General features: G+C 41.2%; 1 protein-coding gene across 1 annotated transcript; it reads left to right on the plus strand.

The window, feature by feature from the left end:
- The first annotated feature begins 224 nt into the window (after window positions 1-224).
- On the plus strand, window positions 225-27,341 carry FAM180A (family with sequence similarity 180 member A). Its single transcript, XM_065860417.2, has 3 exons — window positions 225-474; window positions 23,577-23,677; window positions 24,665-27,341. The coding sequence occupies exons 1-3, from the start codon at window positions 399-401 to the stop codon at window positions 25,016-25,018; spliced, it is 531 nt and encodes a 176-aa protein (XP_065716489.2). The 5' UTR covers window positions 225-398; the 3' UTR covers window positions 25,019-27,341.
- The last annotated feature ends 410 nt before the right edge of the window (window positions 27,342-27,751 follow it).

Here is a 27,751-nt window from a genome sequence, read left to right on the forward strand (position 1 = left end):
TTCAGAGCTAGGATTCAAGAATGTCCTTTAATGAAGTTACTTGTGGCTGTTTATTGAACAAAAATAAATTCCAACTGGCCCATATAACAAATGAAACTCAGCTACAAAAATGTAATGATATTTATTCACACAGCTGCCAGCAAACTCACATGTACCATGAGTCATTCCAGATGTGGATAAAAACAAAGTCTGTCTGTGAAAGTAAGTTTCCTGATCCCGAGGAGACTTGGTTTGGGAGAGGAGCTGCACACTGATTCAGCTGTACTCAGAAGAACAGACAGGTTCTCCTTCAAAGGGGGAGGGGAAGAGGAAAAGCCATTTATTTATTCCTGAAAAGAAAAGAAATAGGAAGTTAAAAAGCTACTATTCAGCTAGACATACGTATTTTAAAAAGAAGGATGCTTTGGAAGACTTTGCTGCTGCTGCTGTTCTATTACAGTGCTCATGCCACTGTGACCCACAGATGGAGCAGAGGTAAGATTTAAACATGATAAACTATTTAAGAGAAAACTTTGAGTTTGTATATTTTGCCTGAGATTGTGTTTCATTATATGTATATATAAAATTTGGCCCTCCCAATTCTGGAATTCTTTTTTTCCATTAAACGGATCAGCTAAACAATTATATAAACAAATATAAAACCACATATGAATAAGTGCATAAGGCTAAAGTTATGTAGGTATTCTGTTATAATACATATATACATATATAAATATAAAATATCTCAAGTATCAGAACTACATTATTTTCTCGCTTTTCCCTTTCTCTCTCCTCCCCCTTTTTCTACTGCATTAACAAAAAAAATAGGTCATGAAACCTTAAAGCGAAAGCCTTTGCAGTCACAGCTGGCACAAAATATTCTGCTCCACCAGGCAGATATCTGGTAACAGCAAACACAACAATGCTTGGGTTGTGCAAGGTGCCTGGAAATGCCTATGACTCTACCCTGACAGACTAGCACATACAACATAGATAAAGCTACCTGCGGTGTTATCAGGCTTCAGCTGTCAATATGACAACATATAGTTGTGACTCATTTGTATTCAAGTGTGTGACAGCAACATATGAAATGGTTTGGGACTATTGGATTGCATAGGAGATGCTTGCTTAGAGGCTAGTGATGGTGTCCTTTCCCCTTTTTGTTTTATTCTCTTCTCTGGTATTTGGCACGGGTTCAGCAGCTGCTGGAAGTGGAGAAAGGAAACACCTCCCAAAAGATTTCTTTGGTTCTGATATCGAAATTCACAGATATTCAAAGGAATCAGAGCCTGTTAAAAAAATCAAGCATTCAGATGCCCCCTTCCTCAATTTCCCATGACTTCCTCTGTACAGCCAGTTCCTTTCTAGTCTGCTATTTGGGTTTGGTTTTGATTTTGTAGGGAAGGCAGTGGCTGAACGAAGAAAAGAAGAGCTATGCAATTCTTCTAAGGCTGAATGAATGCTTCACTTTTCTTTAGAGTTAGTGGGGGTTCACTGACAGGGTATTGACCTGGCACTGAGAGTGACATGCTCTTTCCCCAGCTTTTCCTTCAGCCTCTTGGATGATACTGGATATCTTTACTGCACGTACTGTACTTACTGTAAAATAGAGTTACTTGTCTTACTGTATCATAGAGTTAATGGCACCAATTGTCATAATAAAATCCCTTAATTTTGTAGATAAAAGCTTGTCTTTTCAGGGATGACACATAAAAAGGTGAGGAAATTAGAACTAAATCTGCATATATGAAAAAAATTACCCTACCTTTTGGAAGAGTGATGCCACCTTACATATGAAATGGAAAAAAGCCAAACAAAAGAGGTTCCTTTCCATGGAATGATCAATATGCACTTCAAGGATATTCTTCACTTTTTCTAACTCACTTATTTTAATTAAACAACGATGATACAACCCTAAAAGGAACCCATGTAACTACTAAAGTCACATCAAAACTCTATGTACCTTTTGGGAAAGCAGATTGTTTTCAAGATGGAAGCTCTAGAGCTTGTTTTTGGAGACTTCAGAGAGAAGAGAAGGTTCATTCCTTGTTGTGATAAGTAATTCAGTTCTCAAAAATATCGCATACAGACATCTGCTGAGGAGGAAAACAGATTTCTTCTCCACAGCTGGTAGGATTATTCAGCTTCGAATATGTTTAAGAGGCATGACTCCTTCTACAATAATTACTTCAGAGAACCTACACTCCTCTAAACTATCTCTCAGCCCAACCAATCCTATCCTAGTCTGCAGTCCTGTCCTAATTTTTTAATTCCTTAGAAATCTAAGAGGAAATTTGAGTATCAAGGCAGACACACCCTTCTGCACACTCAGAGCTCTTCCCTCCCTCCACAAATGACAACTGATTCTTGTCTGGGTTAAACCTCAGTCATTTAAGTCTTATCCAGCTCCTGATTTGACTTTTGCAATGGAAAAGCAAAGACAGATCAGCATCTGGTCTGATGGAAATGAAAAACAGATCTGCATATCATCTCCATGTTGACTAGTAGTCCATATTGTTTACAAAATAGTAGGACAAAGCATCCTGATTTAATTACCAAAAGTTGCTGTTTGCAATAGAAATGAACAGTCAGTATTGGTTAAAACAAGTTCTAGCTTTTACTGTTTCTTCACTAGGAGGAACTAGGGCAGCATTGGATACCCAGCCCTTCTAACTAAGTATTTAAGCTTTGGCTCAAGAAAAAAGTCAGACACAATGAAAGATGAGCATACTTGTGCTGACTGGTGAGTGGGAACGCCAGACTGCCACCTCCCTCTTCCCTTTGGTTTTATGAACATCAATTAATGGGAAAAAACAAAAAAGAAAACCAAAACCAAATACCAATCAACCAAAAAAACAAAAACCAAAACAAGACGATACTAAAAAACCAAACCAAACCAAACCAAAAACACACACCAAAAAAACCCAAACCAAACACCAAAACCCCAACATTTCTGGCAGGAAAACTGAGAGCTTTTATTTTTAAAAATATATTATTATTTTTAGTTTTTTTCCCCCACTCCCTCAACCATTTGCATTAAAAACATCACACATTCTTCAGCCTGCCTAGATCCAGCTGTGGACATTGGTCTAGAAGTCACAGGAAAAGCTTGGTCCCTAGAATGGATGTGTTCAGAATAATAAAGAAAATATCCTGAGTGGTAATGAAATAATTTTCTTGTCATCATCACCTCAGGTTTCCCTAAGCCTCTTGCAGGCTTAGCTGTATGGTATTATTACCCTCTCAGATTTTGTGAAGCACCTGTTTAGGTAGAAAAGGCAACGTTAAGTCTCTACTGACTGATATTCTTTATGCGATGGTAGAGGTGAGGTCATAATTAATTCCTGAAGATCCCAAATAAGAATTTCAGATCTTAAGAAAAGGTTTTGCTGGAGAAACTAAGAAACAAATCCCATTCTTGGACAACAAAAGTAAACAAAAGAACCCATGCAGCTTTGGTAACCAGAGAGAGTGTCACTGCTTGTCACCCAGTTCCTTTCATCAGACTGCTCTGATGAGTACCAGTACATTGGAGAGCCGAAATGAGCTTCAGATCTCCATTATGAGAATTGCTTGTTCCCTGAGGAGGAAACCTAAGGCAATCCTTATTTGCACATTTCATCTCAGCTGGCTGTAGTTTATTTTCTTTAAGGGCTTCCTGATTCAAATAAACAGCACACAAACAGTAGCGTGCTTGCTGCATGGTTGCTCAGGGAGTAAAGAGTACAATTTCTTGTGGTTGTGGCTTCTTGGACAGCCTCCAAGCAGCTGCAATGGTAAGTTCACCCCTCAGTGGAGGCAGGAAAAGATGTTGAAAGACCCAAAATAAGAAGGTAAAACTTTTTTTTCACCCATCATTATGAAAAGGATGTATTAGCTATATCAGCACCACTGAGGTTTCATGCTTTTGGGGCACAGCTGTGCTGTGCCTCCCAGACCTCAGAAGCAGCACTGCAGTCACATCCAGATCTAGCTGGTCCACATGTATTATTTTGTAGCCAGTCTCTAGTGCTTGGTGAAAGTCAAAGGGTTGTTCTACAACGCTGGAGGAGCAGTTTATTCTCTTTAGAGGCTTTCTGCAGAGGAAATTACTTGGAAGAACAGAATGCCCATTCTCCTTGATTTCCCCACAACAGTGTAAACTTTTAGTATTTGCTCTTAGTATTGTGGCAACTATGTTTGTGAATTTGATGGAGCAGCTGCTACATGAGCAACTTTTTCAGGGTGTTTCTGCTTGTGGGCTTAGCTACAGCAGGCTGGCAGCTCCCCATCTCATATTGCATCCTCACAGCCAGTCACTCTCTTCTGAAACAACTTCTGGGATTCCATCACTGACAGTAACACTTGTTTGACATTTTTGGCTAGGACAGCACAAGCAAAGGGACTGTGGCCTGAACACAGCATGTAATTACAACATAAATGGTCAAACACATACACGTTTATGCCCAGCAAGCAGTGAGTATACCACGTTATGGTCTTGGCTTATTTAAGACGTGCTGAAGTTTCTGAAAGTCTGGTTCAAGGGTAAAAAGAAATCATACCAGCTGGACCCACTAAAAGAACTTTATAAAATGCAACATCTATCTAACTTCCTTTAAGTTCTGTAAAGCCATTGTTATCCAATTCTTAAAATACGTAGTGCATTTAAAAAAATGGAAGAAGTGAAATGTTATGAAACAGAGCCAACTCTGTCTAAGCCTGTCTGTGTAGAGAACGTTTCTTCTTATGGAGAAAATATATCGTTCCTCTTTGCTCTGGCTCCCACATGATTGCTTGTAAGACTGCCTCAACTGCTCCAATTTCTGTGCTTGTTTTAGTCATTCCAGTGACCTTACTGGAGCTGAAAAAAGCTTGATCTATCCACTGCAGATGTTTTTTCCACCTACTCCAAGTCTGTTCCATAAGTTTATACCAGTTACTGGGAATGCATATCCATAGGCTGGATTCTCCTAGTCTGGGGGGTTATTTGTCTGATGCAAATTGTTCCTGCACCAAGTATTGCAACTGTACCTGCAAAAAGAGGGAGGCACTGCCTGAAGAACAGTCTGGAACTGAAATTCAGAGGAATTAGCTTCTCAGCTGGATAACCTGAAGAAGGCAATTTATATACCTATCTTTTACTTCTGTAATTCCTTTGCAAAGAGCTGTGTAAGAGATTAGTATAAATGTACATCAAAGACATAAAACCAGATTTTAAAAACTACACTGTAAATAGTAGGAAGGAGGCACTAGAAGAATATTTTCTGCCCTTTCAGAGATCAGATGAAAGCAAACACAAAAATACGTTTTCAAGCATGTCTGGAAAATATTTGAGAATTAATGGACTAAGGAGGCAACCAGGATATCTACATGCCACAATGGTGTGTGGAGCAGGGATCAGAGATCCAGGGCCAAGGCAGGCTGTCTGCTTTTCATGTCACAGGACAGTGCAGGGACTCTAGCTGACATCCTGGCAGGGTGACAGTTATGTTCATGGTATGTGCCCAAGGGCATGAGTTCTCCCTTTCTACAGGGATCAGCTGCTTGGACCCAGTGCCACACTGACATGGTCGTGCTGCTTCTGGCTCTGACAGTGCTTTGCTGTTGTGCACAGATGTGTTCCTCCTGTTCATTGTGGCAGATCCCTTGGGCATAAGCTGTGGTGGCAATCTGAAGCTACTAAACAAAGCGGTATTGCAGGAAGAGTAGAGTGGTGACTGAAAAGGGGCCTGAAAAGGGATTACTTGTTAGCACTTGGGAAAGCTGCTTGATGTTGTGAAAGGCAGCAAGAATATAACAGTTTCTGAATGGATTTAACCTGCATATGATAAATATCCAATAGGACAGGGCTGAAACTGTAGTAAAAATCCTTTCTAGCATGTCCTGATTCCCCAAAAACTTGTTTAGGGGAAGACTTAATTAATTTGCCCCGCATGGAGAATGATTCCTGAATCAGAATTCATAGTGGATACCTGAAATTGAAACACATACAAAGTATGCTTTAAAAAAATCGATGTTTATAATCCCTTCTAGGACAATGATGCTAAACTGTGATGAGATCAGAGGGAGGATAGATTATAGAAGCTTCCACAATTCAGTTTAGATCACAGATGGATATTGTACTCTATAAAAGCAATCATATTGTTAGCAATGAAGGATTTAAGTGACTCCACGTTCTTTTCACCACAGGAAATAGCCAAAAAATGGCTAAAGCTTGCAGCTCATACAGTCATAAACTGGTTGATAGAATCAAAAGTTGGAAAGAGAAAGGAGCTAGACAATTTTGAGGAAATCTGAGTAAGCAACAACAGGAAGACACATGAGGTAAAGCTGTTTTCTCTTTGACATGTGTTAGACTGAGAACTATGAACTGAAAGTATTACCAGTAAAATCTTCTCAGTGATCCCAATTCCATCCCAGTACCAAGAACTGGAAAGTCAGTCAGGTATTTGCTGCCACTTTGGTCATTTTTTTCAGGATTCCTGAATACTGTAGTGTCACATCTATTTACCTTAGTCTCAGGTGATAGAACTGTCATGAGATACAGATCAGTTTGTACAAGGGTCTTAATGTCCCAAATGAAGTCCAGCTCAGAAGCACCTCCTGCTGTTCAAATCTCTCCTTACACATGGAAATCGCTCCCTTTACCTTACTTTTAACAACCATCTCACTGTTCCTAATGCATGCTGTTAAGTCGATGTTCCCTTCCATAGGCAAAGCAGCTCTGATGCAAATAAAATAACTCACGTGTACATGCAAAGGCTGTAGAGCACTCCATAAGTCCCCTCATGATTATTTTAGACTGAACTGCTGGGTCCAGAGACCCCACTGGTACCTGGCATTATACAAACAGACAGAGGAAAAAAACCAAAAAATAAATAAAAAAAATCTTTCTCCAAAGAGCTTTCAGTGAAATTAAGAGGAGGAAACGTTAGCATTCCTTTTCATTGTAAGGCATGGAGTAACTAAATCACTTGCCCTAGATATCTTCAGGATGGCTGGATGTGTCTAGCCCTGTGTGTTGTTAACAGTGGTGATTTTTTTTCTTATTCTGTTTCTGACGCATAAAGTGCTTTTCTTTTTTTTGAGAGGTAGATCATGCCAGATTCAGCTGTAGCATAATGACTTCTCAGGCAGAAAGAAATCCTGTCAGAAGCACTGAATAGTACAATGTCACTGAAAGTCAGCAGGTCTTAATGAACATCATCAGGCTGCAGAGGTTCTGATTACTTATATAGTGTCAGGCAAGATGTAAATTGCTGAGGTAAAAAACTGAGTGGTGGAGCAATTAACTCTGCATACAGTGTCTGTGCTTGGGTTCAAGGCAGGGCAGGATCCATAGGGTCAGCTTTGGGTCTTGGAAATGAACGCTGGTGCTTGCCCACATGCACAGCATACACCCACCTCGAGCTGGAACTCTGCCAAACCATGTACTCTCCCTGCACACCCTGGTGCTGAAGGGAGCTGAGTCCTTCCAAGGAGCGGAAGATGCAGAGAAACTAGCTGAGTACATGGACCTGGCTGTAGCAAAACAGGGAGCTGTGTGAGCATCCTGGTTTGAAGTAAGCAAACCAGTCTGCTCCTTGCTTTAACTTTAAAAGCACTGAAATGTGCAAACCAGCACCATTAAAATTGATGGGAGTTTTGCTGCTTTCAGAAGGGAGACCACAATCTCGGTCATTATCTGGAATTTGATTTCCTGTAGTAACCTTGGTTGTTAAAAGCTTCCAGCCCAGATATGTTATTTGTTGGTTAGAGTGTTTTTCAGCAACATGGCACTGGCATGGGTGAATCTCATGCAGGCCAGCTACATGAATAGTTGATGGTAAAGAGCAGAGAAAGAAATGTATAAAAGTGTCATAAAAAGAAAAAAAAAAAAAAGCAACTTGAGGATAAGCTGCAAATAAGAGTTGTTGGGAGACAAAAGCGCCCAAGGCGATAGTCATCTGTAGAGTTTTCTCTTCCACTGGAAGGAAAGAAAGCAGAGGAAGGGATCCTGTGTGCCTATATTGTTGCTATGTCTCTCATTACCACAAAATCCTGTTTTATTTGGCTATTGCTATGACAGCTTTATGATATATCACCCACAGCAGGCTTGCTAATACAGAGACATTAAACTAGCCTGAGTCTGCACCACAAGTCAAGGGGCTCCCTTGCCTACTCAGTGGCTACCCTTTTTATCCCTCCTGAGGTGGTCCAGGCTGCAGCAATAACAAATCTCCCCCTGTCTTGCTATCCAGTGCTTGTGGCAGGACGAGCTCAGTGCTGGGCTTGAGACTAAGAAGAATGTGAAGAGGAGTGGAGTTAAATAAGATCCACTATTCTCAGTTACCGCAAACATTCCTTTCCTCTGGTGAAAGCGTATGTGAGGCCTTTCCTGGCCCAGTTTGCTGGTTAGGTTTGGCAGCTGCCCAGTTCCCCTGAGATCAGCACGCATACCACTTGTCCTCTGGAAGTTCCTCCCCAGCCACAGGGAAACAGGTCACCAGCCAGAGGCCAGGCTCTGAACTCACTGAATCTCTCTCTGCTCAGGAGGAGCCAGGTGGGTAGCTGAAAAAAATCACTGAAAAAGGGAAAAATAAATTGTTCAAAGTGCAAAAGTTATTTGGGATGAAATGGGACAGTGGAAAGGCAATGCTGCACTGCAGTATTGTGTTGGAGATCCAAATGCTCAAGGTCTTCTGCAATGCCTGCGTGACCCTCTATCACCTGGCATGGCACTAGGGGAGCAGAACATTTGGCTAGGTTTTGCCTAATTGTGAAGAGAGTAAACTGCACCTGACTGGATGTGGATATCTGCTGTGAGCCATAACATCAGGACTTAATTGTCTCCATCTATTTGGCAGGTGGTGGCATGCCCCAAATGGAACCAGTACTTCTAATTTCTTCTCTGTCTTGGAAAAAGCACAGACTTCTCAGTCTGTCAGAGCTTATTTGAGCCACAAAGAGGGAGACAAGAGAGGCAAAGGTAAAAGGAAGAGATGCTGAGAAAGAATAGATAAAAATCTGGAGGTAAAAATGCCAAATGGAAAGAACTAGTATGAATGAGAGGAAAACAGGAAGAGAAAAGCGTGGAGAGAGAAAAATTGTGAAAATGTGGATAGAAAAGATTAAAGCACACATACGTTTAAGATTACTGTAGCGTTCATCCCATTGTCAGCAGGGTATGCATCCCCATTTGAACCTGCCTTTCAGAAGATATCCATCTGTCACAGCTGGTCTTCATCTTATCCGTCTGCTTCTCAATTTCGTGGGATGGTTGCATTTCTCTGGAGCTGGCACCGCCTTTTTCTCACATAAGCAGGACTCGTGTTTGCTTCTGGTCCCCGCCAGCCTCTCAGCACACCAGGATATTGGGATACACTAGTCTGGTCAATTCACCACCAGTCACAGTATGAAGGTTAAAGTTACTGCTACTGAATCAGCAATATGTCGAGGTCTCTACACATCTTTTTTTTTTTTTTTTCTTCCCTTTGAGCTTTCTAAACTATGTACCTATGAAAAAGACCCTTCCCACTGCTCAAAAACCAGCCTATTTTATTCCCCAGAAAGGGCAAGAAACTTACTCTTTTATAGAGCTATGGGGCTACGGCATTTTCCCATTAATACCACTCAAGCTTTCCCATTAACGCCAGTAACAGCACCACAGCTGCACAAGTCCCTGTTTTCCCATGTCAGTCCTCAGAGGAATAGATCATGTTCTACAAGCCCTAGGCTTCCTCCCTGCTTTTCATAATGCTCACAGCCATTATATTACATTTTTGATTATGCCTAGTTCTGAAGACACAAAGTAATTTTTTGTTACATTTGCTTATCAAGTGCAGATTTTATGTCTGAGAGAACTGTTCATGTCTTGAACCCCCTCCTAATATCAAAGACATTTAAGACAAGCCTCATTTTTATTTATTGCAACTGTTCATGGCTTAGCATCGAACACACTCCATTTCCAGTTAAACATTACTTGTAGACATCCTAATATAGTAAAGCATGTGTTAAGTGAAACCATTAATTTGTCATAGTCAAAGCAACTTCTGGTTTTCTGGATTGCCATGCCAATTTGTCAGAAAGTTTTGGAAAGTAATAAGTCTAAAGATAAAAACCTATATAGTGCTTGTTTTGTTGATTTCTACCACAAGAGCTTTTAATAAACAGAGCTCAAAGGGGCTGACCTATCTTGACTTGTACTTAGCAAATCTAAAGCTCAGTTGGGTCTTCACAAAGATATGAGGATAGAAAACTACCCAAAGATTTTTCCACACTGAGGTGTCCCATAATCAGATAAAATCAACAAAAAATAGATACAGTCAAGCCCAGTTAGGCTCAAGTGGCAAAGGGTAGTGTGTGATTGCCTTGTTGGGGTCTCCATCAGGAGAATGATGTGGCCTTGCTTCTACACAGGATGCCTGAGAGAAGACAGGGTGAAATGAACAGGCAGCACAGTGTCTGAGCTCAGCTCAGGGGCTTCCTGTTTTGATGAACAGACTACAGATACTAGGTATCCTCTGTTAACAATCAAGAACAGCCAAAACCTGCTTTGTGGCCCAGGCTTGAGGTTTTCATCTGTGTTGTCTAACCTACCTGCCTTCCTGTATGAGGGCCCTGTCCCTCTCTGTGCCCCATCTCTCCCTAAAACCAGCCCTGCTGCACAGAGGGAACACAGCAGCGACTTGGCTGAGGTCTAGGCAATGCTGCATGCTGTGGATGGAGGGAAATTTCCAGGAATGCAGAGAGCTGAGAGGGGGATTTAGATGCTCAGCTATGGGACTGAGCAAAATGAGTCAGTCACAGGCTGGCAATTGTACAGACTAGGGGCTTGTCTTGTCATGGTGCTGAATTTCCCATGTTCACAGCAGGGAAATACTGCAGGCTCCAGCTGATGAAGAAGTCTGTCTTTAAAGATTCTGCCTGGTAAATAGCTAAGTGTTAGGAATACCATAAGAAATTGTATTTCCCTAGAAAGACACTCCTTTCGTAGCCAGCAATTGTATTTAGGGAGCAGGCTGCTGGATATTTGCTGGGAATTCCTGGATGCCCTTCAAAGCCTGAATGACTAACTGCATGTGCCACAGACCATCAATCCAGCACACATGTGGTTATGTCAATCCTAATCTCTGTGCATACTGCTCACAGCCAGCGTGGTCCAGCTGAGGTGAACTCCAAACCTGAGCAACGTGTGCACATATATCCTCCAAAGGAACATATGGGGACTCTTAAACAAAATACCCTCATCAAGGCAAAGAGCTCAGTTTCTACTTGCACAAATTTGTCAGTGAAGTAAATGTAACCAACTTGTCACATCAAATACTCTATACCCCTACCTCCTTTCCATTTACATGATCAAAGATGGAAGAGTGTATCATGTCCAGCTGGCTTTTCAGACTCATCTATGATGTCTCCCAGGAGCTTTTCACTCTTGGTTGAATTCATGCTGCCAAACAAGACATAAACTGTCAAAGAAGCAAATGTCTCTTCCTTGATGCCTCTGTTTATGAATGCTGCTGACCGTGAAGCTGGACCTCCGCAGCCCCTGAACGTCTGCCCACTGAGGTGGAAAAGAGTGGTAGTCATCACCACAATTCAGCTGGAAGCAGCTACTTTAACATATTGTGGTTTACTTCTCTTTTTACAAAACACAGTGATGGGTGCTTTTATTGAAAAAGTAGAATGTACATTAATTAAATAATGTTATAAATCACCTTCTGAGTGTCCTTTTCACAACAAACTGGAGCACTCAGGCCAGCCTCTCTCTGTAACCCAATGCAATGGATAACAGCTACTAATCCAGCATGTCTGAGGAGCTCAGCCACAAGTTAGTTTTGCATTCTGCTTCAGCCTTAATATCTGTGCACTGCTCAGAGGTCAAAACAGAACTTAAAGTTTACTGGGCTAGCATTTAGAAGTATAAATAGGGGGACAAGTAGTCCAGTCCTTTTTTGTGGCCAAACTTAAATGTCAATCTACCCCTATAAATAATTATTTTGTTGTATTAGTATGCTCTAGTATCTCAATCAATGATTACTTCTTATCTATAGGCCGAAGACCAAGAATAAAATTCCCTCAGTACGATGTCACGGAGGCACCCCGAAGTTGCTTTAGGCGGACAACGGGGTTCAAAACTAACTTTTATTCGGTAAAGAAAGTGCAGCAGATTAGTCGGTGGAAAATGGGGTTTTAGCTCTCCAAAGTGACTTAAATATAGGTTCAGGTATCAGCTGAGGTAATTACTGAGGTGTAGCAACTAATAACATTGGAGATCCACAGTATGCATACATGTGGCACATGAAAAACAATGCCAGACCCGTCCCTAAAATTGGGTAAACTATACACTTGCCTGAATCTGGCAAGGAGTTATCAAAGAAAATACATGTGCTTATATTGAAGCACAGAGTAAGCACTCACCTACACATGGAGAAGAGGCAAAATGGAGTCCCTGTCCCAAGAGGGCTCTTGGCAGCAGCATCTGGCTCGTGCTCCAAGAGGTCCACGCAAGGGGCAGAGCCTCGACGAGAATCCCGTTTTAATAGCCTGATCAGATCTGACTGTAGGCATTCCAGAAGCTTCTCTGCACCCCCACTCTGTCTGTGGGTGCTGCCTAGCCACTCCTTGGTGCCTCTGCGCCCTCTTCTCCTCTCTTTTAATAACTCTGGCCAGCAGGCTCTCGGGTCAAACTAAAGAAGCTGTTAATCTCAAGCAGGAGAGGGAGAGGGAGATGTGTTGGCACCTTCCATATTGAAGGAAGGGAGGGGGAGAGAGGGGGGTTTGCATTCTGCCACATACAACAAAAGGAAGTCGTATGAAGGACATCATATGGAAATATAAAAATATGGAAATATAAAATGTTCTCTACAAGCTTACCTGGGAGATCATCATCACTACCAAGCTGAGGAAGAGTTATCACGCAGAATTATCACACAATGAAGTCTAGGTTTTGCAAGGAGTGCTTCTCTAGTCACAGGAGGACAGATGCCAGACTGACCAAAACATTTTTCATTAGTAGTCTATAATGACAACCCATGGAGTGCACACATTCTAGCAAAAACTTTCCTAAGTAAGCACATTTCATTATGCAAGCTTCAGAGTGTTTGAATTAGTAAGAAAAAAAGCCCTCATCCAGGAAACGACAGGTCGAAATTTACAATGTATCACAGTAGCTTTTCTAAAGTGCTTCTCCACAGTAATAAAGTCTTCTTTACCAGGCCCCCCACACAGGGGAGTTAAATCAAAGAATAAACTCCCATCTGGTTTGAGTTAGCAACATCCTAAGGGTTTTCACTGGAAATCAAGTCTTCCTCCCTTTCTCCAAATTTATTCTTCCTAAGTTTAGAGCATGACATCATTAACATTTTTTCCTTAAACACTTACTTAGAATATATTCTGTAAGCCAAAATCTATTTTACAAATTCAGCTCAAAAGACTCCAGGAGAAGAGAATGCGTGGTAAGGAAGAATAGCACCGAATCAAATATACAGGACAAATTGACAGGGTGCTCTTGGGCTGGGAGCCATTGAGAGATGGCATCCATAGGACCAGGAACTGCAGCAGAAAAAGATCTTGCAATTCCAGGAGTAACTGTCAACATTTTGTTCCTTCCCAGTCCCACTCTTCAAAAACCAAGATATTTGAGTTATTTTGTTGGCTGTAAGATTTCTGTAAGCCTGAATCTAACCTTCTTTTCTTTCCTCTGATCCCAAGCATGCCTTTCAAAGCACAGGGCTCTCTGTGATCTGGCTGCCCACAGAGCAGCATCACGGGGCTGGTGGTGCCAGCTCAGGTCATCTGAGGACCTTGTCCACAGTGTCCAGCTGCCTTTAGCAATTTGCAATACTCAAGTTTCTGGCAAGGCTTTCTGTATTTAATGGTGGATCCAGTTGTACATCAGTCTCAGCTTTATTTCTGCAGACTGTGAAACCTTAAAGATCTAGGAAAAGTCAGATTTTAGAAGACCATGAAGTAACAAGGAACAGTGGAAAAATGACAGCTTTGTAAAACAGAAATCGCATATATGTGTGGAGTGTGGAAGGCAGCTATAAAAACAGTCCATTTTGCAGTCATCCATCATACTTTTTGCTGTTTCCAGCAATATCACAATAATTGTCTTGGCCCACCATTGCATCTGTACACATTAAAGTCCATCAATTAGATTTTGTGGATGATTATATTTGAGTTTCATTAATTTTTAATATTACTTTCATGCAGATGCAGAAAGTAATATAACGAGGCCCAGACATTCATGCAGGTGTGAATTTAACCAAATAGATGCCTTGCCATGGTGACCCTCCCTCACTGCTCCAGGAGAGACAGATGGTTCTCCTGCCTCTTACTCAGGGATACAGCACAGCTTTTCACCCTTTGTGTTCTGCTCAGGGGGTAAAACAGCTGCACCAGTCAAGTTCAGAAACATACCCGAATCCATCTTTAGATCTAAGTTTCTTTCTCAGACTTCATATCTTTATCATCACTACCAGAAAAAACAATGTTTTGAAAAGGAATTGTCTCCAGAAATAACTCATTTCCTCACAAAAAGGACACAGTATCCCCCTGCTTTTTGTTTATTGGGCAAGGCCAGTTTATATGTTTTCTCCATTCAGCACATATTCATGTCATTAAGAAAACCAGCAGCATGTGCATTGACATTTGGAGCTCAATGATCACGGAAAGGCAGCTGGGGTTCCCCTGATTTTGAAGAACAATTGAAATGTCAGAGCAGTGGAAGCAAAAACCTGAGATTTATGTATTATCCTCCTAACAATTTATGTCAAATAAGACGGGGATTTAAAGGAAAGAGGAAGACATTTCTGGTTCTTTCTAATCCGAGGGAGAAGAAATGGTCAATATGTTTATTCTTCCTCAGCTTTGAGTTGCTATGTTGATACTTTGTGAGTTTGAGGAATAGCTTGTTGTTTTACGTGTGTACTACTAAATGTGAGTGAGCAGTTCATACACAAATAGAATTACAGTTTGTTATCAGTTCAATAGCAATTCCTAGTTCCACCATCAACCACCTGAATTTCCTTGCTAGTTGAAACTATTCACAGATGGCTTAAGTGAATAATTCCAGGGTCCTCCTTATTTCTTCTGTTTTTTTTTCACCTCAGCTAGCAGTTCCATGATCTCCATGGGACAGTTCCCATAGGATAATTCAGCACAGGACAATTCAATCAGCAATAACAAGAAACCGTCATTATTTTTCCTAGTCTGCAGACCATATGACCATATATTTTAAAGTCTAAATCTATATAGTGTTGGTTGTTTAGATAAAGCACATGTTATTTTTCCTACTCTCTGAATAAACATTTTATATAACTAGTCAATGACAACAATTAATACCTGGACTGAAGAATGTGAGCTGTCATTCGTGATAATGAAATAAAATTCATACTGCTACCTGCTCGATATGTGATTCAAATTTGACCTTTTTTTCCTTTCTCACCATCCAGTCTCAGAATAAACTTTAGATATTCTTTGTGCTAGTTAAATTTATTCTGTTCAAAGTTCAATAGGATGTAAACACAGAAGGGAAAGAAGAGTTTGGCAGCTAGCTGTCCTGCAGCCAATACTCACCTCTAGCAGCAGCTATGACTACACTAGTTGAAGTGGCCTTCACGAATAGGAGCCCATGAACTTGGTGGGTAGATCAAAGGTATGTAGGCATGAGGAAGGGCTTCTGCTCTTCCTAAGCATGGCTGATGTCCATCTTTATGTCATCTGAGAACTGGAATTATCACCAGATGTCCTAAGAGCAGTTGGACCACACTTGCACTGGGAGTTTTTCAGAAGTAGGAGCGCTGCTGGTGTAGCAGCTGTGATGGTGAGTGAGGCAGCTAAAATCTACCACTCTTTGTTTGGTTTGCTTTTTGCCTTCATTCATGACCAGACAAATCCTTGTCTTGGCTTACTGTGGGGCCACACAAGGTGGTGTTGGCACAAAGGGAAGGAGGGAGATACTGACCAGGGGATCAGGCAGGCTGGACTGCCCCTTGCAGCTGCAGCTGTGATTAGGTCAGCCTCAGCAAAACCCTAGCTACTCAATCACCTTTGCCTGCCAGGAAACCAAGGAAGCCTGGCTGAAAAACAAAGTACAACAAAATGTAATAAGGCCATTCTCAACTACTGGACACCTCTCCTCTGTGCTCAGTGTCTCGGCTCTGATATGTACCTGGGAGTTGATGCAGCGGTCAAGCCCATGCCTTTGGGTTCTGTGATAAAAAATGCAGGAAACTGGAGAGGAAGATTTGGGTTTGAAAGGATTTCCTTGCACAGCTGCAATAGCACTGGTGCATAGAGCTCTTGGAGTTGCTGCAGCTCTGTATCTTCCTGCAAAGCAGAGATCTGGTTTCTGTTGCTCTCACTCCATTGTTCAAACTGAGTCATCTGCTTTGGTCTGCTCCTGGGGTCTTTCCCCATGGCTGAAACACCAGTATCTTTCTCACTTCCTTCCTGCTCTGCTCCTTCCTGGGAGAAATGGAAGTATATTGGATCATCAATGTTTTGTTTCATGGAACTGAGACCCCCTTTTGGAATATGTGTGCTTCTTAAAAATGAGATCAATTAGTAAAATGTAACTTTGAAAAAAATGACTATATGATGAACTAAGGAATTGAATACTATCTGTTATTAATTGTGTTTTAAACTGACTTTTTTTTCCTAAGAACTCTGTTGCCAGCTTTCATAGGGATATCTACTTCCTACATCTTTATTGACAAAATTTAGACTTTCAAGATGGAGCTTTTTTCTTTCAACCATTCTTTTTATGAGTAAAAAAGAAATAAATATCTATTCTCACTTCTAGCCAACAAGCAGGAATAAAGAGAGACTACTGCTTCTATTAATTTTTGTTTTAGGAGCTAAGATAGCAAGGATATGGACCTGAAAGTAAAAGAAGGCAAATTTTCTTGGTAGCTGCTTTAAAAAATGTGCTAGTTCATGTTGATTTGTTATTAAAATGTCTTCTCCATCTCACTGCTATGTCCTCCTAAGGGGTATTGGGCTTTAATCCCCTAATAACGGAGATTTAAATGTATTAAAGTTGGAATGCACAAGCTTCTGCATTACTCTTGTTGTCGTGGGAGCTACTTATGTGAGTAACTGCAATTCCAGATACAAGTTTCAGAAGCTGGCCTATAGTACTGCAGTGTTTTTTCCTTGTCTTTCTAGGTTCCTCTGTGTGTTCCACTTCTCTTATTCCTCTTATTCTTCTTCCAGCTTCCTGCTCTTTCAGTTTCTCCTGTGCTATGGCAAAAAGTTCAATCATTTCTAATATAGCAGTTTCAATATAGAAAAAGTCAGGAAGCACAGAGGAACTATGTTGTATGGCTGGGTAGGCAAACCTCAGGTTGTGCCCTGGCAGTGATTGCAGGCCCAGGGCAGTACAAAAACCTTGCAGATGGTGAACATGCATCCTCCTGGGGATGAGGCAAGTGCAGGACAAGAAGTAAAGAAGGATGGGATTACTACGCATAAAACCTGTTCATCACTTATTAACACTGCAATTTTTGTGATTTATGTTACTCTTTTCACTGTCCACCACACACACCTCTCATAGGTCAACACCACTTCATACAGGAAGAAGCAATGCTTCTGGTACCAAGATCTGCTGCAGGCACAAAGCAGGTAGTTGCTCAGGACAACAAAATATTTAGTGACTTTGACTGCAGGATGGTAAGGATGGGTATCTTACAATTAGCCTAAGGCAGTAAATTTAGGATTGTGAATTGTTACTCTAGCAATGGAGTAACAGCCTAAGGACCAAAGAGTCATCTGATAGAAATACAACTCTTTATGTGTAAAATATATCTCTGGTCTGACTGTAAACATTCATGAGCAAGATGATCAAAGAGGAACATGAAACAAAAAGCCTTTATCAACGGGATACAAACTTTGACATTCATGTCTTCTGGTCTTTTTCAGTGCATGGCAAAGGAGAAATGTAGATACTGAGTTCAGAACAATGCTTCCCATATGTTGTTAAAGAAAATCCTCATGTGTGTGTTTCAGGCCTTTGCCCTGAGATCTAGAACAACAATGACTTCTAGGAACTGCCCAGTAGTCTCTGCAACAAAATAGGTTCAGCCAGCCTAGGTCACTCATAGTTTTTGCATGGCATTATAATGGCTGCTGTGTCTGCCTGTATAATCATCTTGTGGACAATACTAAGTTCATTTGCTTTGTCAAATGCTAGACTTCATCTTGAAGAATCATCTTAATCTTTCAAAGAAGTCAGAGCTATTGAGAAAATCTGTAACAGGTTATAAACAAATATCTTCTCTTGACAGGATCCTGTGGATATGGTGAGATCCATTTAGTGCAAATTTCAGCCAGGTAGAGAAAAATGTTGTGACACAAAGAAAATTTCCAGCTCACTAGTGGACCAACATATGCTCCAGGCTGACTAGCAGCAAGCTTAAAAGGATGATGTATCTGGCCCAGGAGATGACTGGTTTGAGTCTTGCAGAAGTTGGCGTTAAAAAAAAAAAAGGCAGAGAGATTTTTAATTTGCTTTTTCTAGCTTTGTGATGTTTAGGCTAGGAAAAAAACTCACACCACTGGAATGCTCTGATTCTCTAGGCTTGTCATAGGACAGAATGAATTAACAATATCCAACAAATAAATAAAAATATGTTTTACATACTTTACCATGCCTTCATGAAGAATAACCTATAAAGTTTGACTTTTACCTTTCTTTTCAGTGTGCATATGTTTTCATGCACTAATTGACTCACAACACTGAGCAACTATTTTGCAATAAACATTTTCATTCTCTGCTTACGAATAAGGTGAAGTCAAACAGGGAGAAATTGCTGTCATTATAATTTGGGATGTATTAACTTCTTTCTATTGAGGTCTGGGAGTCCTGATTTTAAAAGCTTTGAGCAGGAAAGGGAAAATTTCGCTGTAAGAAATGAAGCTGGATGTATTGCTGAGCTCATAGTGGTTTCTCCCTGCTAAGAGGTGGTTGAGAGCTTGCAGTAAAAAGACGGTTGTGGTGGTCTGAGAGGATATGGTTTTGCAGAGCTCTATTAATCCCTGTTACAACTGCTGAAACACACATAAAGGAGTTTCAGAGATCCCTTTTCCTTTTTAGGTCCATCACTGAACAGGAACTGCTGCTGCCTGTGCAGCTGTCTCTGCCTTGAACTCCCAGAAAGAAGGGTCTGGTCCCAGGAAGCCGGTGATGCCCAAATAAATTGTTTTTATGAGTTTCTTTGGAGTCAGGCTCTAGTAATTTAAGAGTTGAGGGCGCTGCTGGCAACCTGCTGACTGAATTTGGCTTATAGGACAACTCCAGCTGGGCCACTGCCTTTCCCTACGCCAACAAGAAGCTCTCCTTTGCTTTGCTTCCAGGGAGTTTGGAGTTTTGGCCCACACATCCTTCTTGCTCCTCTGCTCCTCCTGTCCTTCATGAAAGGGCTCCCACTGAAGTAACGAAGTAATGAAGTAATAGCCCTTTTCGATGGCACTGAAGTCAATCAAAATAATTCCTACTGAGTCGTAACCCCAGTTAAACTGTGTTCATGTCCTGGAACACCAGTGAGCTGTATGTGCTTTGGAATGATGGTGTACACAGTGCCAGATTCATGCTCCTGGCTTTATATCTTTTCATAGGAGAAGAAAATTGATGATGCACAAATAATTGAGCACTCCTGCAGCTATTCTCTGTACTTACTGAGCAAACATATGACAGGAAAAATTGGGAAATCATGAGCAGGAGCAAAACTAAACATCTGTATCCTCACCAGTGAAACTGCATGGAAAACCTGAGAGAGGATCACAAATGTTTATCACATGGCTAACAAGGTCCAGAAAACTCTGGCACAGTTCCTAGAAAAGATGGAAGAATTTTCATAATAAAACTGTTGTCATCCTCAGGTGTGATGTTACATTTAATCTGTAAAGAAATTTCTAAGCTGTCATGACCTATGCAGAAGAAGGCCAATGGGTTGTCAAATATGGCTGCAGTTTTTGTTTGAAAAACCCAGGTAGTCCTTAAGGAGAAATGGAGTTAACAAAGTCGTAGGAGACTAGATGGATTCCTGCAGTAAGCAGTGCACAAAACAAGGAGGCTTGCACCTCATTTGGACGGGTACTTTCAGCCACCCTTAGGTCTAGACTTGTTGCTTGCCCACCATCTTCAGGCACGAGCAGTGGTGAGCTCCAGGGCACAGGATGAGGCTGCTTGGGGTCAGGCAGGTGGGCTGGGAGTGCGTGGCTGCACTCAGGCACATTGCTCCTGTCCACCTCCAGCCCCAAGGCCCCAGTGGGCAGCAAGGGAAGTCAGATCTGGGAGCACTTGTAAGGCCCCTCTAAAGAGGGGATTTGGAACAGGATGAGCCTGGTAGTACACAGATACATAATAGAATTTTTTTTCAGTTAGGATAATTAAAACCTTATTTTTCCTACCTCACCCATGTGGATCATAAGCTTTTTGTTATGTGACTGTTCAGACCTTAGGATAGAAGTACCCACATCTACACTGGAGATGTCTTGACACATTTGTAAGAGAAGTAAAACCAATAAATCAATAGGAGTCTTTCCACTGACTTTAGAGATCCCTGGATTTACCTTTCTTTGTCAATACTGATCAGAGAATTCTGTTCCTCAAACATTCACAGCCACTGCTATTGAAACAAATTGGATGCAACATCACCATAAAATTGTACATGTTTCTCTGAATCTTCCTATGAAATACTTGCATGATAGCTTTCCAAGGAACTTCCTTGAGGAATAAAATAGTCAAGACATAGTAAGTCACAATCACTAAATGCAGAAACTGGTTGCAAATACTTCTCTTTCTCAGATTTTGTGCTTAACTTACATGTGTGTCAGTCAGTTAAATCAAAATTAGGTGATGCTTGCTCTAAATGCTCACACAATCTCAGAGCAACACTAATGAGCTCTGAAAGAGTTTCTGAGTAGGGTCTCTAAGAACTGTAACGAAGTTTGATATGTTTTGGGAACAAGATAATGAGATGAGGGAGCCACTGCTGTCCTGGTCCCTACAGAGGATGGCATGCTTCTGATGCATATACAGTCCTTTCTCACAATATAGGGGCTCAGGCTCGTGTCCGTTTGAATCTTCTAACTTAATCCCTTTCATCCTGGAAAAACTGGGTAGAAAAACCCAGGTGTTGTTTGTGGTGTTACCTGTAATTCAGCAAGTGGATCAGTAATAAATTGATAATATGGTGCTAATTTTTGTGCCACTCCTTCACTGAGGCTTTTCTGGTGAGTGGTGATGGGTTGAATGTGATGACTCCTAGCTCAGCTCCGTGGTAGGAATTTGCACTGGGCCTGAAAGCTAAAAGTGATCAGTTTGATGACAATAAGCATGAGAACTCTGAAGTAAGATGCCACAGACACCTTTTCCATGGCTCAGGGCATATTTGAGACACAAACCATCTGCATGTGTAGAGGTACTTTGCACTCTAAGGCTGTTTGCACTGAAAGGACATCTAAAAGAGATAAAAAATGAATTGTCATCGTTATGGACTGGATTTCTACCAGCTGCTTAGTAATTAGAGTTTTAGTTGCCTGGTAATAAAAGTTTTAATTACTCAGCAGTTAGTGCCTGAAGTTTCAAGTACTTCACATGCACTCAATTGCACACTTGAATTGCCAAGAGCAAAAGATGGAATAGCTCCAGTGTGTCTCAGCAAATCTCTGAGATAGAGGGGTGAACACCAGTGATGCAGCATCAGAAAATGAGTATAGCCTCAGCTGCCAGTGGTCAGCCAGACAGCACTCTGGCAGAGCAGACCCTTCAAGCAGCTTGTGACCTTTCCCAAACTCACCACCTCATCATCTGGGCCAGACAAGATGCTTGGGTGGTAAAGACATGATGATGGGGAAAAGCTGCTGCAGAGACTAAGTGCTTTTCAACACCTGTGTTCTTTCATGTGGTATGTTCATTCCTTCAGGCTTTTAGTTACATAACCTGCAAGTACTACATGGTTATTTAAACAAGTTTTAATCTAAACTCACATGGATCCAAGAGGAAGCACCGAGCTCTATAAGTGTCTTACCAAAATGTCTGGAGTCCATCCCTGCAGGATGCATTTACAATTAGTAGTATCCATCTGCACTATGTCTATTGCAATTCAACAAACTGTTTAACCTATACTATGTTCCTTAGGTAATTCAAGGCCAAAACATGCTTTGTTGTGTTAAGCATGAATCACTTTATAACTAGTATTACCCCAATTAATTTTCCTTCTGCTACATAGTAAAGGTCCTAATTGATACAATCTCTAAGGGTCTGGTTTCCTTCTCCTTGCACTACCTGACCCTAAATATAATTAACAAGTTGAACTTTAATGAACTCAACAGTTGGCAACAGCTCAGGAAACAGGACTGCATTTAGGCTGCGGAGCCTACACCTTTGAAAAGATGGTGGGCTTTTTTCCCCCTTTCTTTAAACTAGTTTCCAAATTTATTTATTGGTAAACAACAGTTAAAGTTGAGAAGTGACGTTTATGAGGAAATGCAACAACAGTCACATAAGAACCGTTTTTGTTTGTTTGTTTGGTTGGTTGGTTTTTGTTGTGTTTTTTTTTTTTTTTTTTTTTTTTCCTAAATTACACAAACTTCCTGAGTATTAGGAAAAAATCTAACAAACCCAAACCATGGTTACCTGAACTTCAATGTCTAAATCACACACACATAACATTAAACACAACAGCTGTTTTCCCCTCTGCTCTGAAAGGAACTGACACCTTTTAATAGTACCTGTTTACATGATTAGTAACCTAGTTAGTAACTCAAAGCATTTAGGTGGTCTGTAATGTAGCATCAGACGTTTTCTGTACTCCAGGCTGTACAGGTCATTGATTCCACAAATGCTCTACCTCACTGGGGTGCTGATTTAAGGGACTATAGACAGGTTTTCTGTCTCATTTGTCTGAGACAATATCTGTAGCACACCCTCACAGTGGTGAATAGATAACCGACCATAGCAGTCTTTGTTGTTTCTAGCTATAACACTGTGACGTACCAAAACTGTAATAAATTGGGTTTCACCTAACTGAATGCACCTGTCTTGTCTAAGCTGCTAACAGGCTCAATGCATAGATCTCCAAAAAGATCTCCAAAGGGTGAGTCACTCCTTCCAGACTTCCTTTCTATATGCCCAGGACAAACAAGGTGATTTACTTTCTGAAGAAGCTGTCTCTATCAACTAAGGAGAGTTCAACTTTTATACAGCTGAAACCAGCAGAATATAGGGTCTTAGAAGTGTGTCAGTAGGAGAATGTTGTGAAGAAAGTAGGTGGTGTTGAGGGTCAATGTTGATTTCCACTTGTAGAGTCAGGAGAAGAACATGTATTTCAGGCAGTGTTGATGTTGCAGTTATTATCATTGCTTACGCCGTGGCTGCACCTCAGGGTCCCAGGCTTGGATTATAAACCACTCTGTTTTAGATACTGTTAGATACAGCATAAACAGCTAATTTCTGTCCCTAGTGGATTATAGTCAAAGCAGTCCATGCCATACATTTTATTTTGAGTGGGAAGTCATACTGTACATTGAGACTTTGCAACAGACAGTTCTTTGGTTGAATCTACTATTGAAAATTACTTCCTCTTTCCAGTGTTTGACTCTTCTCTTTTCCAATTATTATTTTCCAGCTATGCTTTTCCCAGCTGCTCAGCGATTCAAGAGGTCCTCAGCTACCTTCTTTAACCCAGTGCTACAAAACTCTCTGGAAGATGTGGTTCTGCTTTATGAGGTTTAGTATATGGAAGCAGATGGTACTTTAAGCCCTAACCAAGACCGGGGTTACTGTCCATAGTGGGGTTATCCATTATGTGTCTCCAAATCACTTTTACTTATTCCAGAAGTAAATCCATTGCTGGCTATGTAATAGCTCACCAGAAGGGAAGGGAACAGCACTTAAGCAGGCAGCAGTTGCCTGCAGTCCCTCAAATGTGGCTTCTAGCTCACTGACAGGCAAAGTGAAAGCCAGAGGAAATGACTTTCCACTGAAAGCAACTTTTTTCCAAAACAGTTATGGATTAAAAACACAATGCATTTAAATTCTTTCGTCTCAGTCCAAAATTATTTGTTCGAATCGTTAAAGCCATGAGAATCAGTCATTGCAAAGTAATCATAAGGACATGACTGTTTCACTTCAAAACTAATCCAGTCCCCTCTTTCACAGCAGTGGACACTGCAGATGTAATGCACATTCTGGAAGATTGTCATATGGTTAGCTAAGGGAAAGTGGCCCACCCAAAGAAGGTGAATGGGTCAAATCTATCTATCTCACAGCTTGAGAAACTGGGATTGGATGTCCAAACAGGGGACATGGGCTGGGAAGCCATTAATGTGTTCTCTCACACAGAGCTGGGCCACCACTGCTGTCCCTGGCAGAGTAAATGGACTTTCCCCAAGATGCTGCTGTCTCCACCTCTCTAATCCCAATGTGGCACCAGCAGCAACCCATGGTTATTTTGGACAACAAAACTATTTGATTTTTCCTTTTGCTCTCCCTTTTCCCCACAGCCTGTCTCTAATGTTCCCAGGTAGGTAAAACAGGAGTCTAACTATCACATAGAGATTTTTTGGTCTACCCCACCTCTGGCCACTGCAATGAGAGTTTTGTCTCCATTTGACCTAAAGTAAAGACCTAAGGACATGTTGTTAAATTACATTTACTCTACCTAGAGTCTGTTGGAGAAGATAAATAGCTTTCTGTATTCTGATTTTGTACCAGTTTCTTTTAGCTGAGCTTGACATTGACAAAGGTCAGAGGATCTCCATCAAAGATGAGGAGCTGGCTTCACTGAGGAAGGCTGCTGAGTTTGACACCATCTGCAATGAGATTATCCCCAAGAGCATCACAGAGATCCGTAGGCTGAGTAGCAGGCTGTCTTCCTACCCAAGGGTCCTCAAGAAAGAAGACTTTGAAAGGACAGTGCTGACCATGGTCTACACAGCCTACAGGGCTGCTCAGACGCAGGGGCACCAGAAAGACATTTGGGCTGAATCCTTTGTCAGTCTTTACAAAGCCCTGAAGCACGACTTAATGTTCCCATACAGCAAAGAGCCATCACAGCAGGAGACTTGATGCAACAGCAACTCAGCCACCTCTTCTGGTTGGTAAAGGACACACATAGCACGTCCTCCACTTTATTCTATAGAGTTTACTAGCCTGCTTCATGAAAGATTGTCTTCTAGCTCCCTCTTGTGGAATCCACGTTATAGTTCCATGTTAAATGGGGAAAAAATGTTATCTTCGGTCTTGGGAATTCAATTTTTGTGCTGGCCTAGAGGTGTATTCTGTGACAGACAAAGGAGACAATCTGGTGTACACCCCAGACAGACATGCTTTTGTTTCCTCCTGTGCGTTTCTTATAAGTGATACATAGTATAGTATGCTTATGCTCACATACGTATGTGTATGTGCTGGAGAATGCTGCTTTCCTAGCTGGGGAAACAAGTTTGTATTTTGGTTGGACAGTAAAAGAATATTGTAAAGAGATGCAAAGGCCCTCTGTAAAAGGAAGAGATTTCATAACTGTCAGTCTTCAGAAATTATGCCAAATATTATTCATGCCAAATATTCTTGTAAATAAGCACTGTCTGATTCACTTCATTTGTCTGAGCCAGTTTTTAATTGCAATAAGATTTGCAGGAGACAAAGGGCATTGTGAACACCAGCAGCAAACAATGCCTGTGAACATACTTCCCACTTCCTAGAGTCATCTTCCCAAACAGTCTGCAATGATTCTTCCATCATTTGCACATGACTTTGCCTCTGGTCCTTGTTTTCTGAAGGGAACAAGGATTTTTCCTCAGTGGAGTCAAAGGCAAGACAAAAGCCCTGTTTAATATAAAGAGGAGACATTTTTCTTGGTTCTATCACTTGAACGTAGGTCGTCTAAACCTGTGCTTCAGAATCCTCCTGAGGCAAGGGAAGAAAGTGCATTAAAACATATCTGGTGCTGAATTTAGAATTGTGGCTCATTTTTGATGATATTTATATGCTCACTTCTCTCTATGTGTGTGTATGTTCATGCATGTGTGTGTACATAAGTGCTGAATATATGGAAGAATCCTAATTGTTTGTTCAGGGAACAATTGCATCCAACCATTTAGCAGAAAAGACCATTCACCAAGCCAGTGGTGGGAATCATGCATTTGGGACCAGTAGAAAAGTGGTACTTGTTTTCAGCAAAAATCATTTGTAGAGGTAGTGCAACTGATTATTATAAACTACAAACTGCAAAAAAATTATGGACAGAAAAAGGAGATACATGTCAGACAGCTGACTAGCAATGGAAAATCCAAATTCTTCTAAAAAAAGATCCAACTAGAGTTCTGAATTCTGTTTAACTATTTTTTAATAACTTGAGCAAAAGGAATAAACTCTTCTGTGTCCCTTAACAGGGATACTCTAAGGACTGGAGCTGAAAAAAAAAATCCACCCAGCACCACCCTGTTGCAGCAAACAGGGAATAGTGCAAGCAGTCAGAACACACTGGGTTTGGCAGTCGCCCGTGGGAATGTGCCTTAGGGGCAGGCTGGGAACAGCATAAGCAGCTGGACAAAGAGCTTATAAAAGACAGACACAGTTCTGTTTCTCCCAGCAGTTTATGTATGTGTGTGCATGTTTCCATTTAGATGCACATGTGTGTAGGTGGACTTTTGTACCTGAAGGTCTTTGTTGGCTGTCTTCAAAGCCTGGCTGGCATGTGGCGAAGGAAACTGAAAACCTCAACCACAAATCTATGAGCCACAAGTATCTCCATCTCCTCTACTTGCACACACAGCTTGGCACCCATCAAGTACCCTTGCGCTACAGCCCACGTGCCCTTTAAGCATTCCCAGATCATCTGTTTGTGTTTTCTTCCCACATCATGCTTAATAAACACACAGAAAGGAAATGTCATGGAGCACACTCCTGCCTTTCCAACTCTGCTTCTGGCACCCTGAAGCATCACTTGCTGGCAATTCATGAATTCTTTATAGTCTGTGATTCCAATTCTGCAAAGACAAGAAGAAACAACATCACAGCAAATATTAATTGCTAACAGTCATCATCCAGAGAAATACCTCCCAGCCACTCTTCTCATCCCACAACAGGACTGTCCAGCAGTCAGAGTTTACTCATCAGTAAGTATCCCACAGAAAGGAATTACAGAGAATTTTGAATATCTGATCATTCCTTATGCCGTACATACCTTAACATATCTTACAAATTGGTAATTGAAACTTTTATCTCCTCAACAGAGGAAAAAAAATAATGTTTTTCTCAATTTGTTTGCCTCCTCCCATTACTGTGTGTAGTGTAGAAAAAAGATATCTTCCTTGGGAATGCGCTTGGACTGCCCAGGTGAATTTAACAGAGACTGTCGATGTAATAATAAAAATATTCTACATAAAACTAATTGGTTTTGCATTACATTGATTTCAGCAGCAGATTTACTATTTACAACTTACAGCTTGAATAATTTGGTATGTCTACACTGTGAAACTCTTCATGGGAGCAATGGTACAGGAAAGGAGAGGGAATAACCCATTCCCTCTGACTGGCAGGAGAAGGTAATAAATAAGAATGAGAGTGCCTCCGTTTTCCAGAGTTCAAGTGGGAAGGAGCACTCTGCCTCAGGACATCTCTTTGGGCTTATGGTAGCTTCCCTCCTCCAGTATTTCTTAAGATGAAGGCATTGGTTGCCTTCTCCCTAGCTCATTTTGTATCTCATCACCTCAGACTAAGTCATGTTTATAGGCAGCCCTTCTCTCACAGGGTAAAGAGCCATTGCCTCTAAATGCCACCTCTTATCCACCCTTTGCCTTA

Source organism: Patagioenas fasciata, chromosome 1, assembly GCF_037038585.1.
Source record: "Patagioenas fasciata isolate bPatFas1 chromosome 1, bPatFas1.hap1, whole genome shotgun sequence".
NCBI classification, from domain to species: Eukaryota; Metazoa; Chordata; class Aves; order Columbiformes; family Columbidae; genus Patagioenas; species Patagioenas fasciata.

Coding starts and splice junctions, on each gene's coding strand:
- FAM180A (XM_065860417.2), top strand. CDS start 399: ATGCTTTGGAAGACTTTGCTGCTGCTGCTGTTCTATTACAGTGCTCAT. Junction 475..23,576: donor GACCCACAGATGGAGCAGAG/GTAAGATTTAAA, acceptor ATTATTTTCCAG/CTATGCTTTTCCCAGCTGCT. Junction 23,678..24,664: donor ATGTGGTTCTGCTTTATGAG/GTTTAGTATATG, acceptor ATTTTGTACCAG/TTTCTTTTAGCTGAGCTTGA.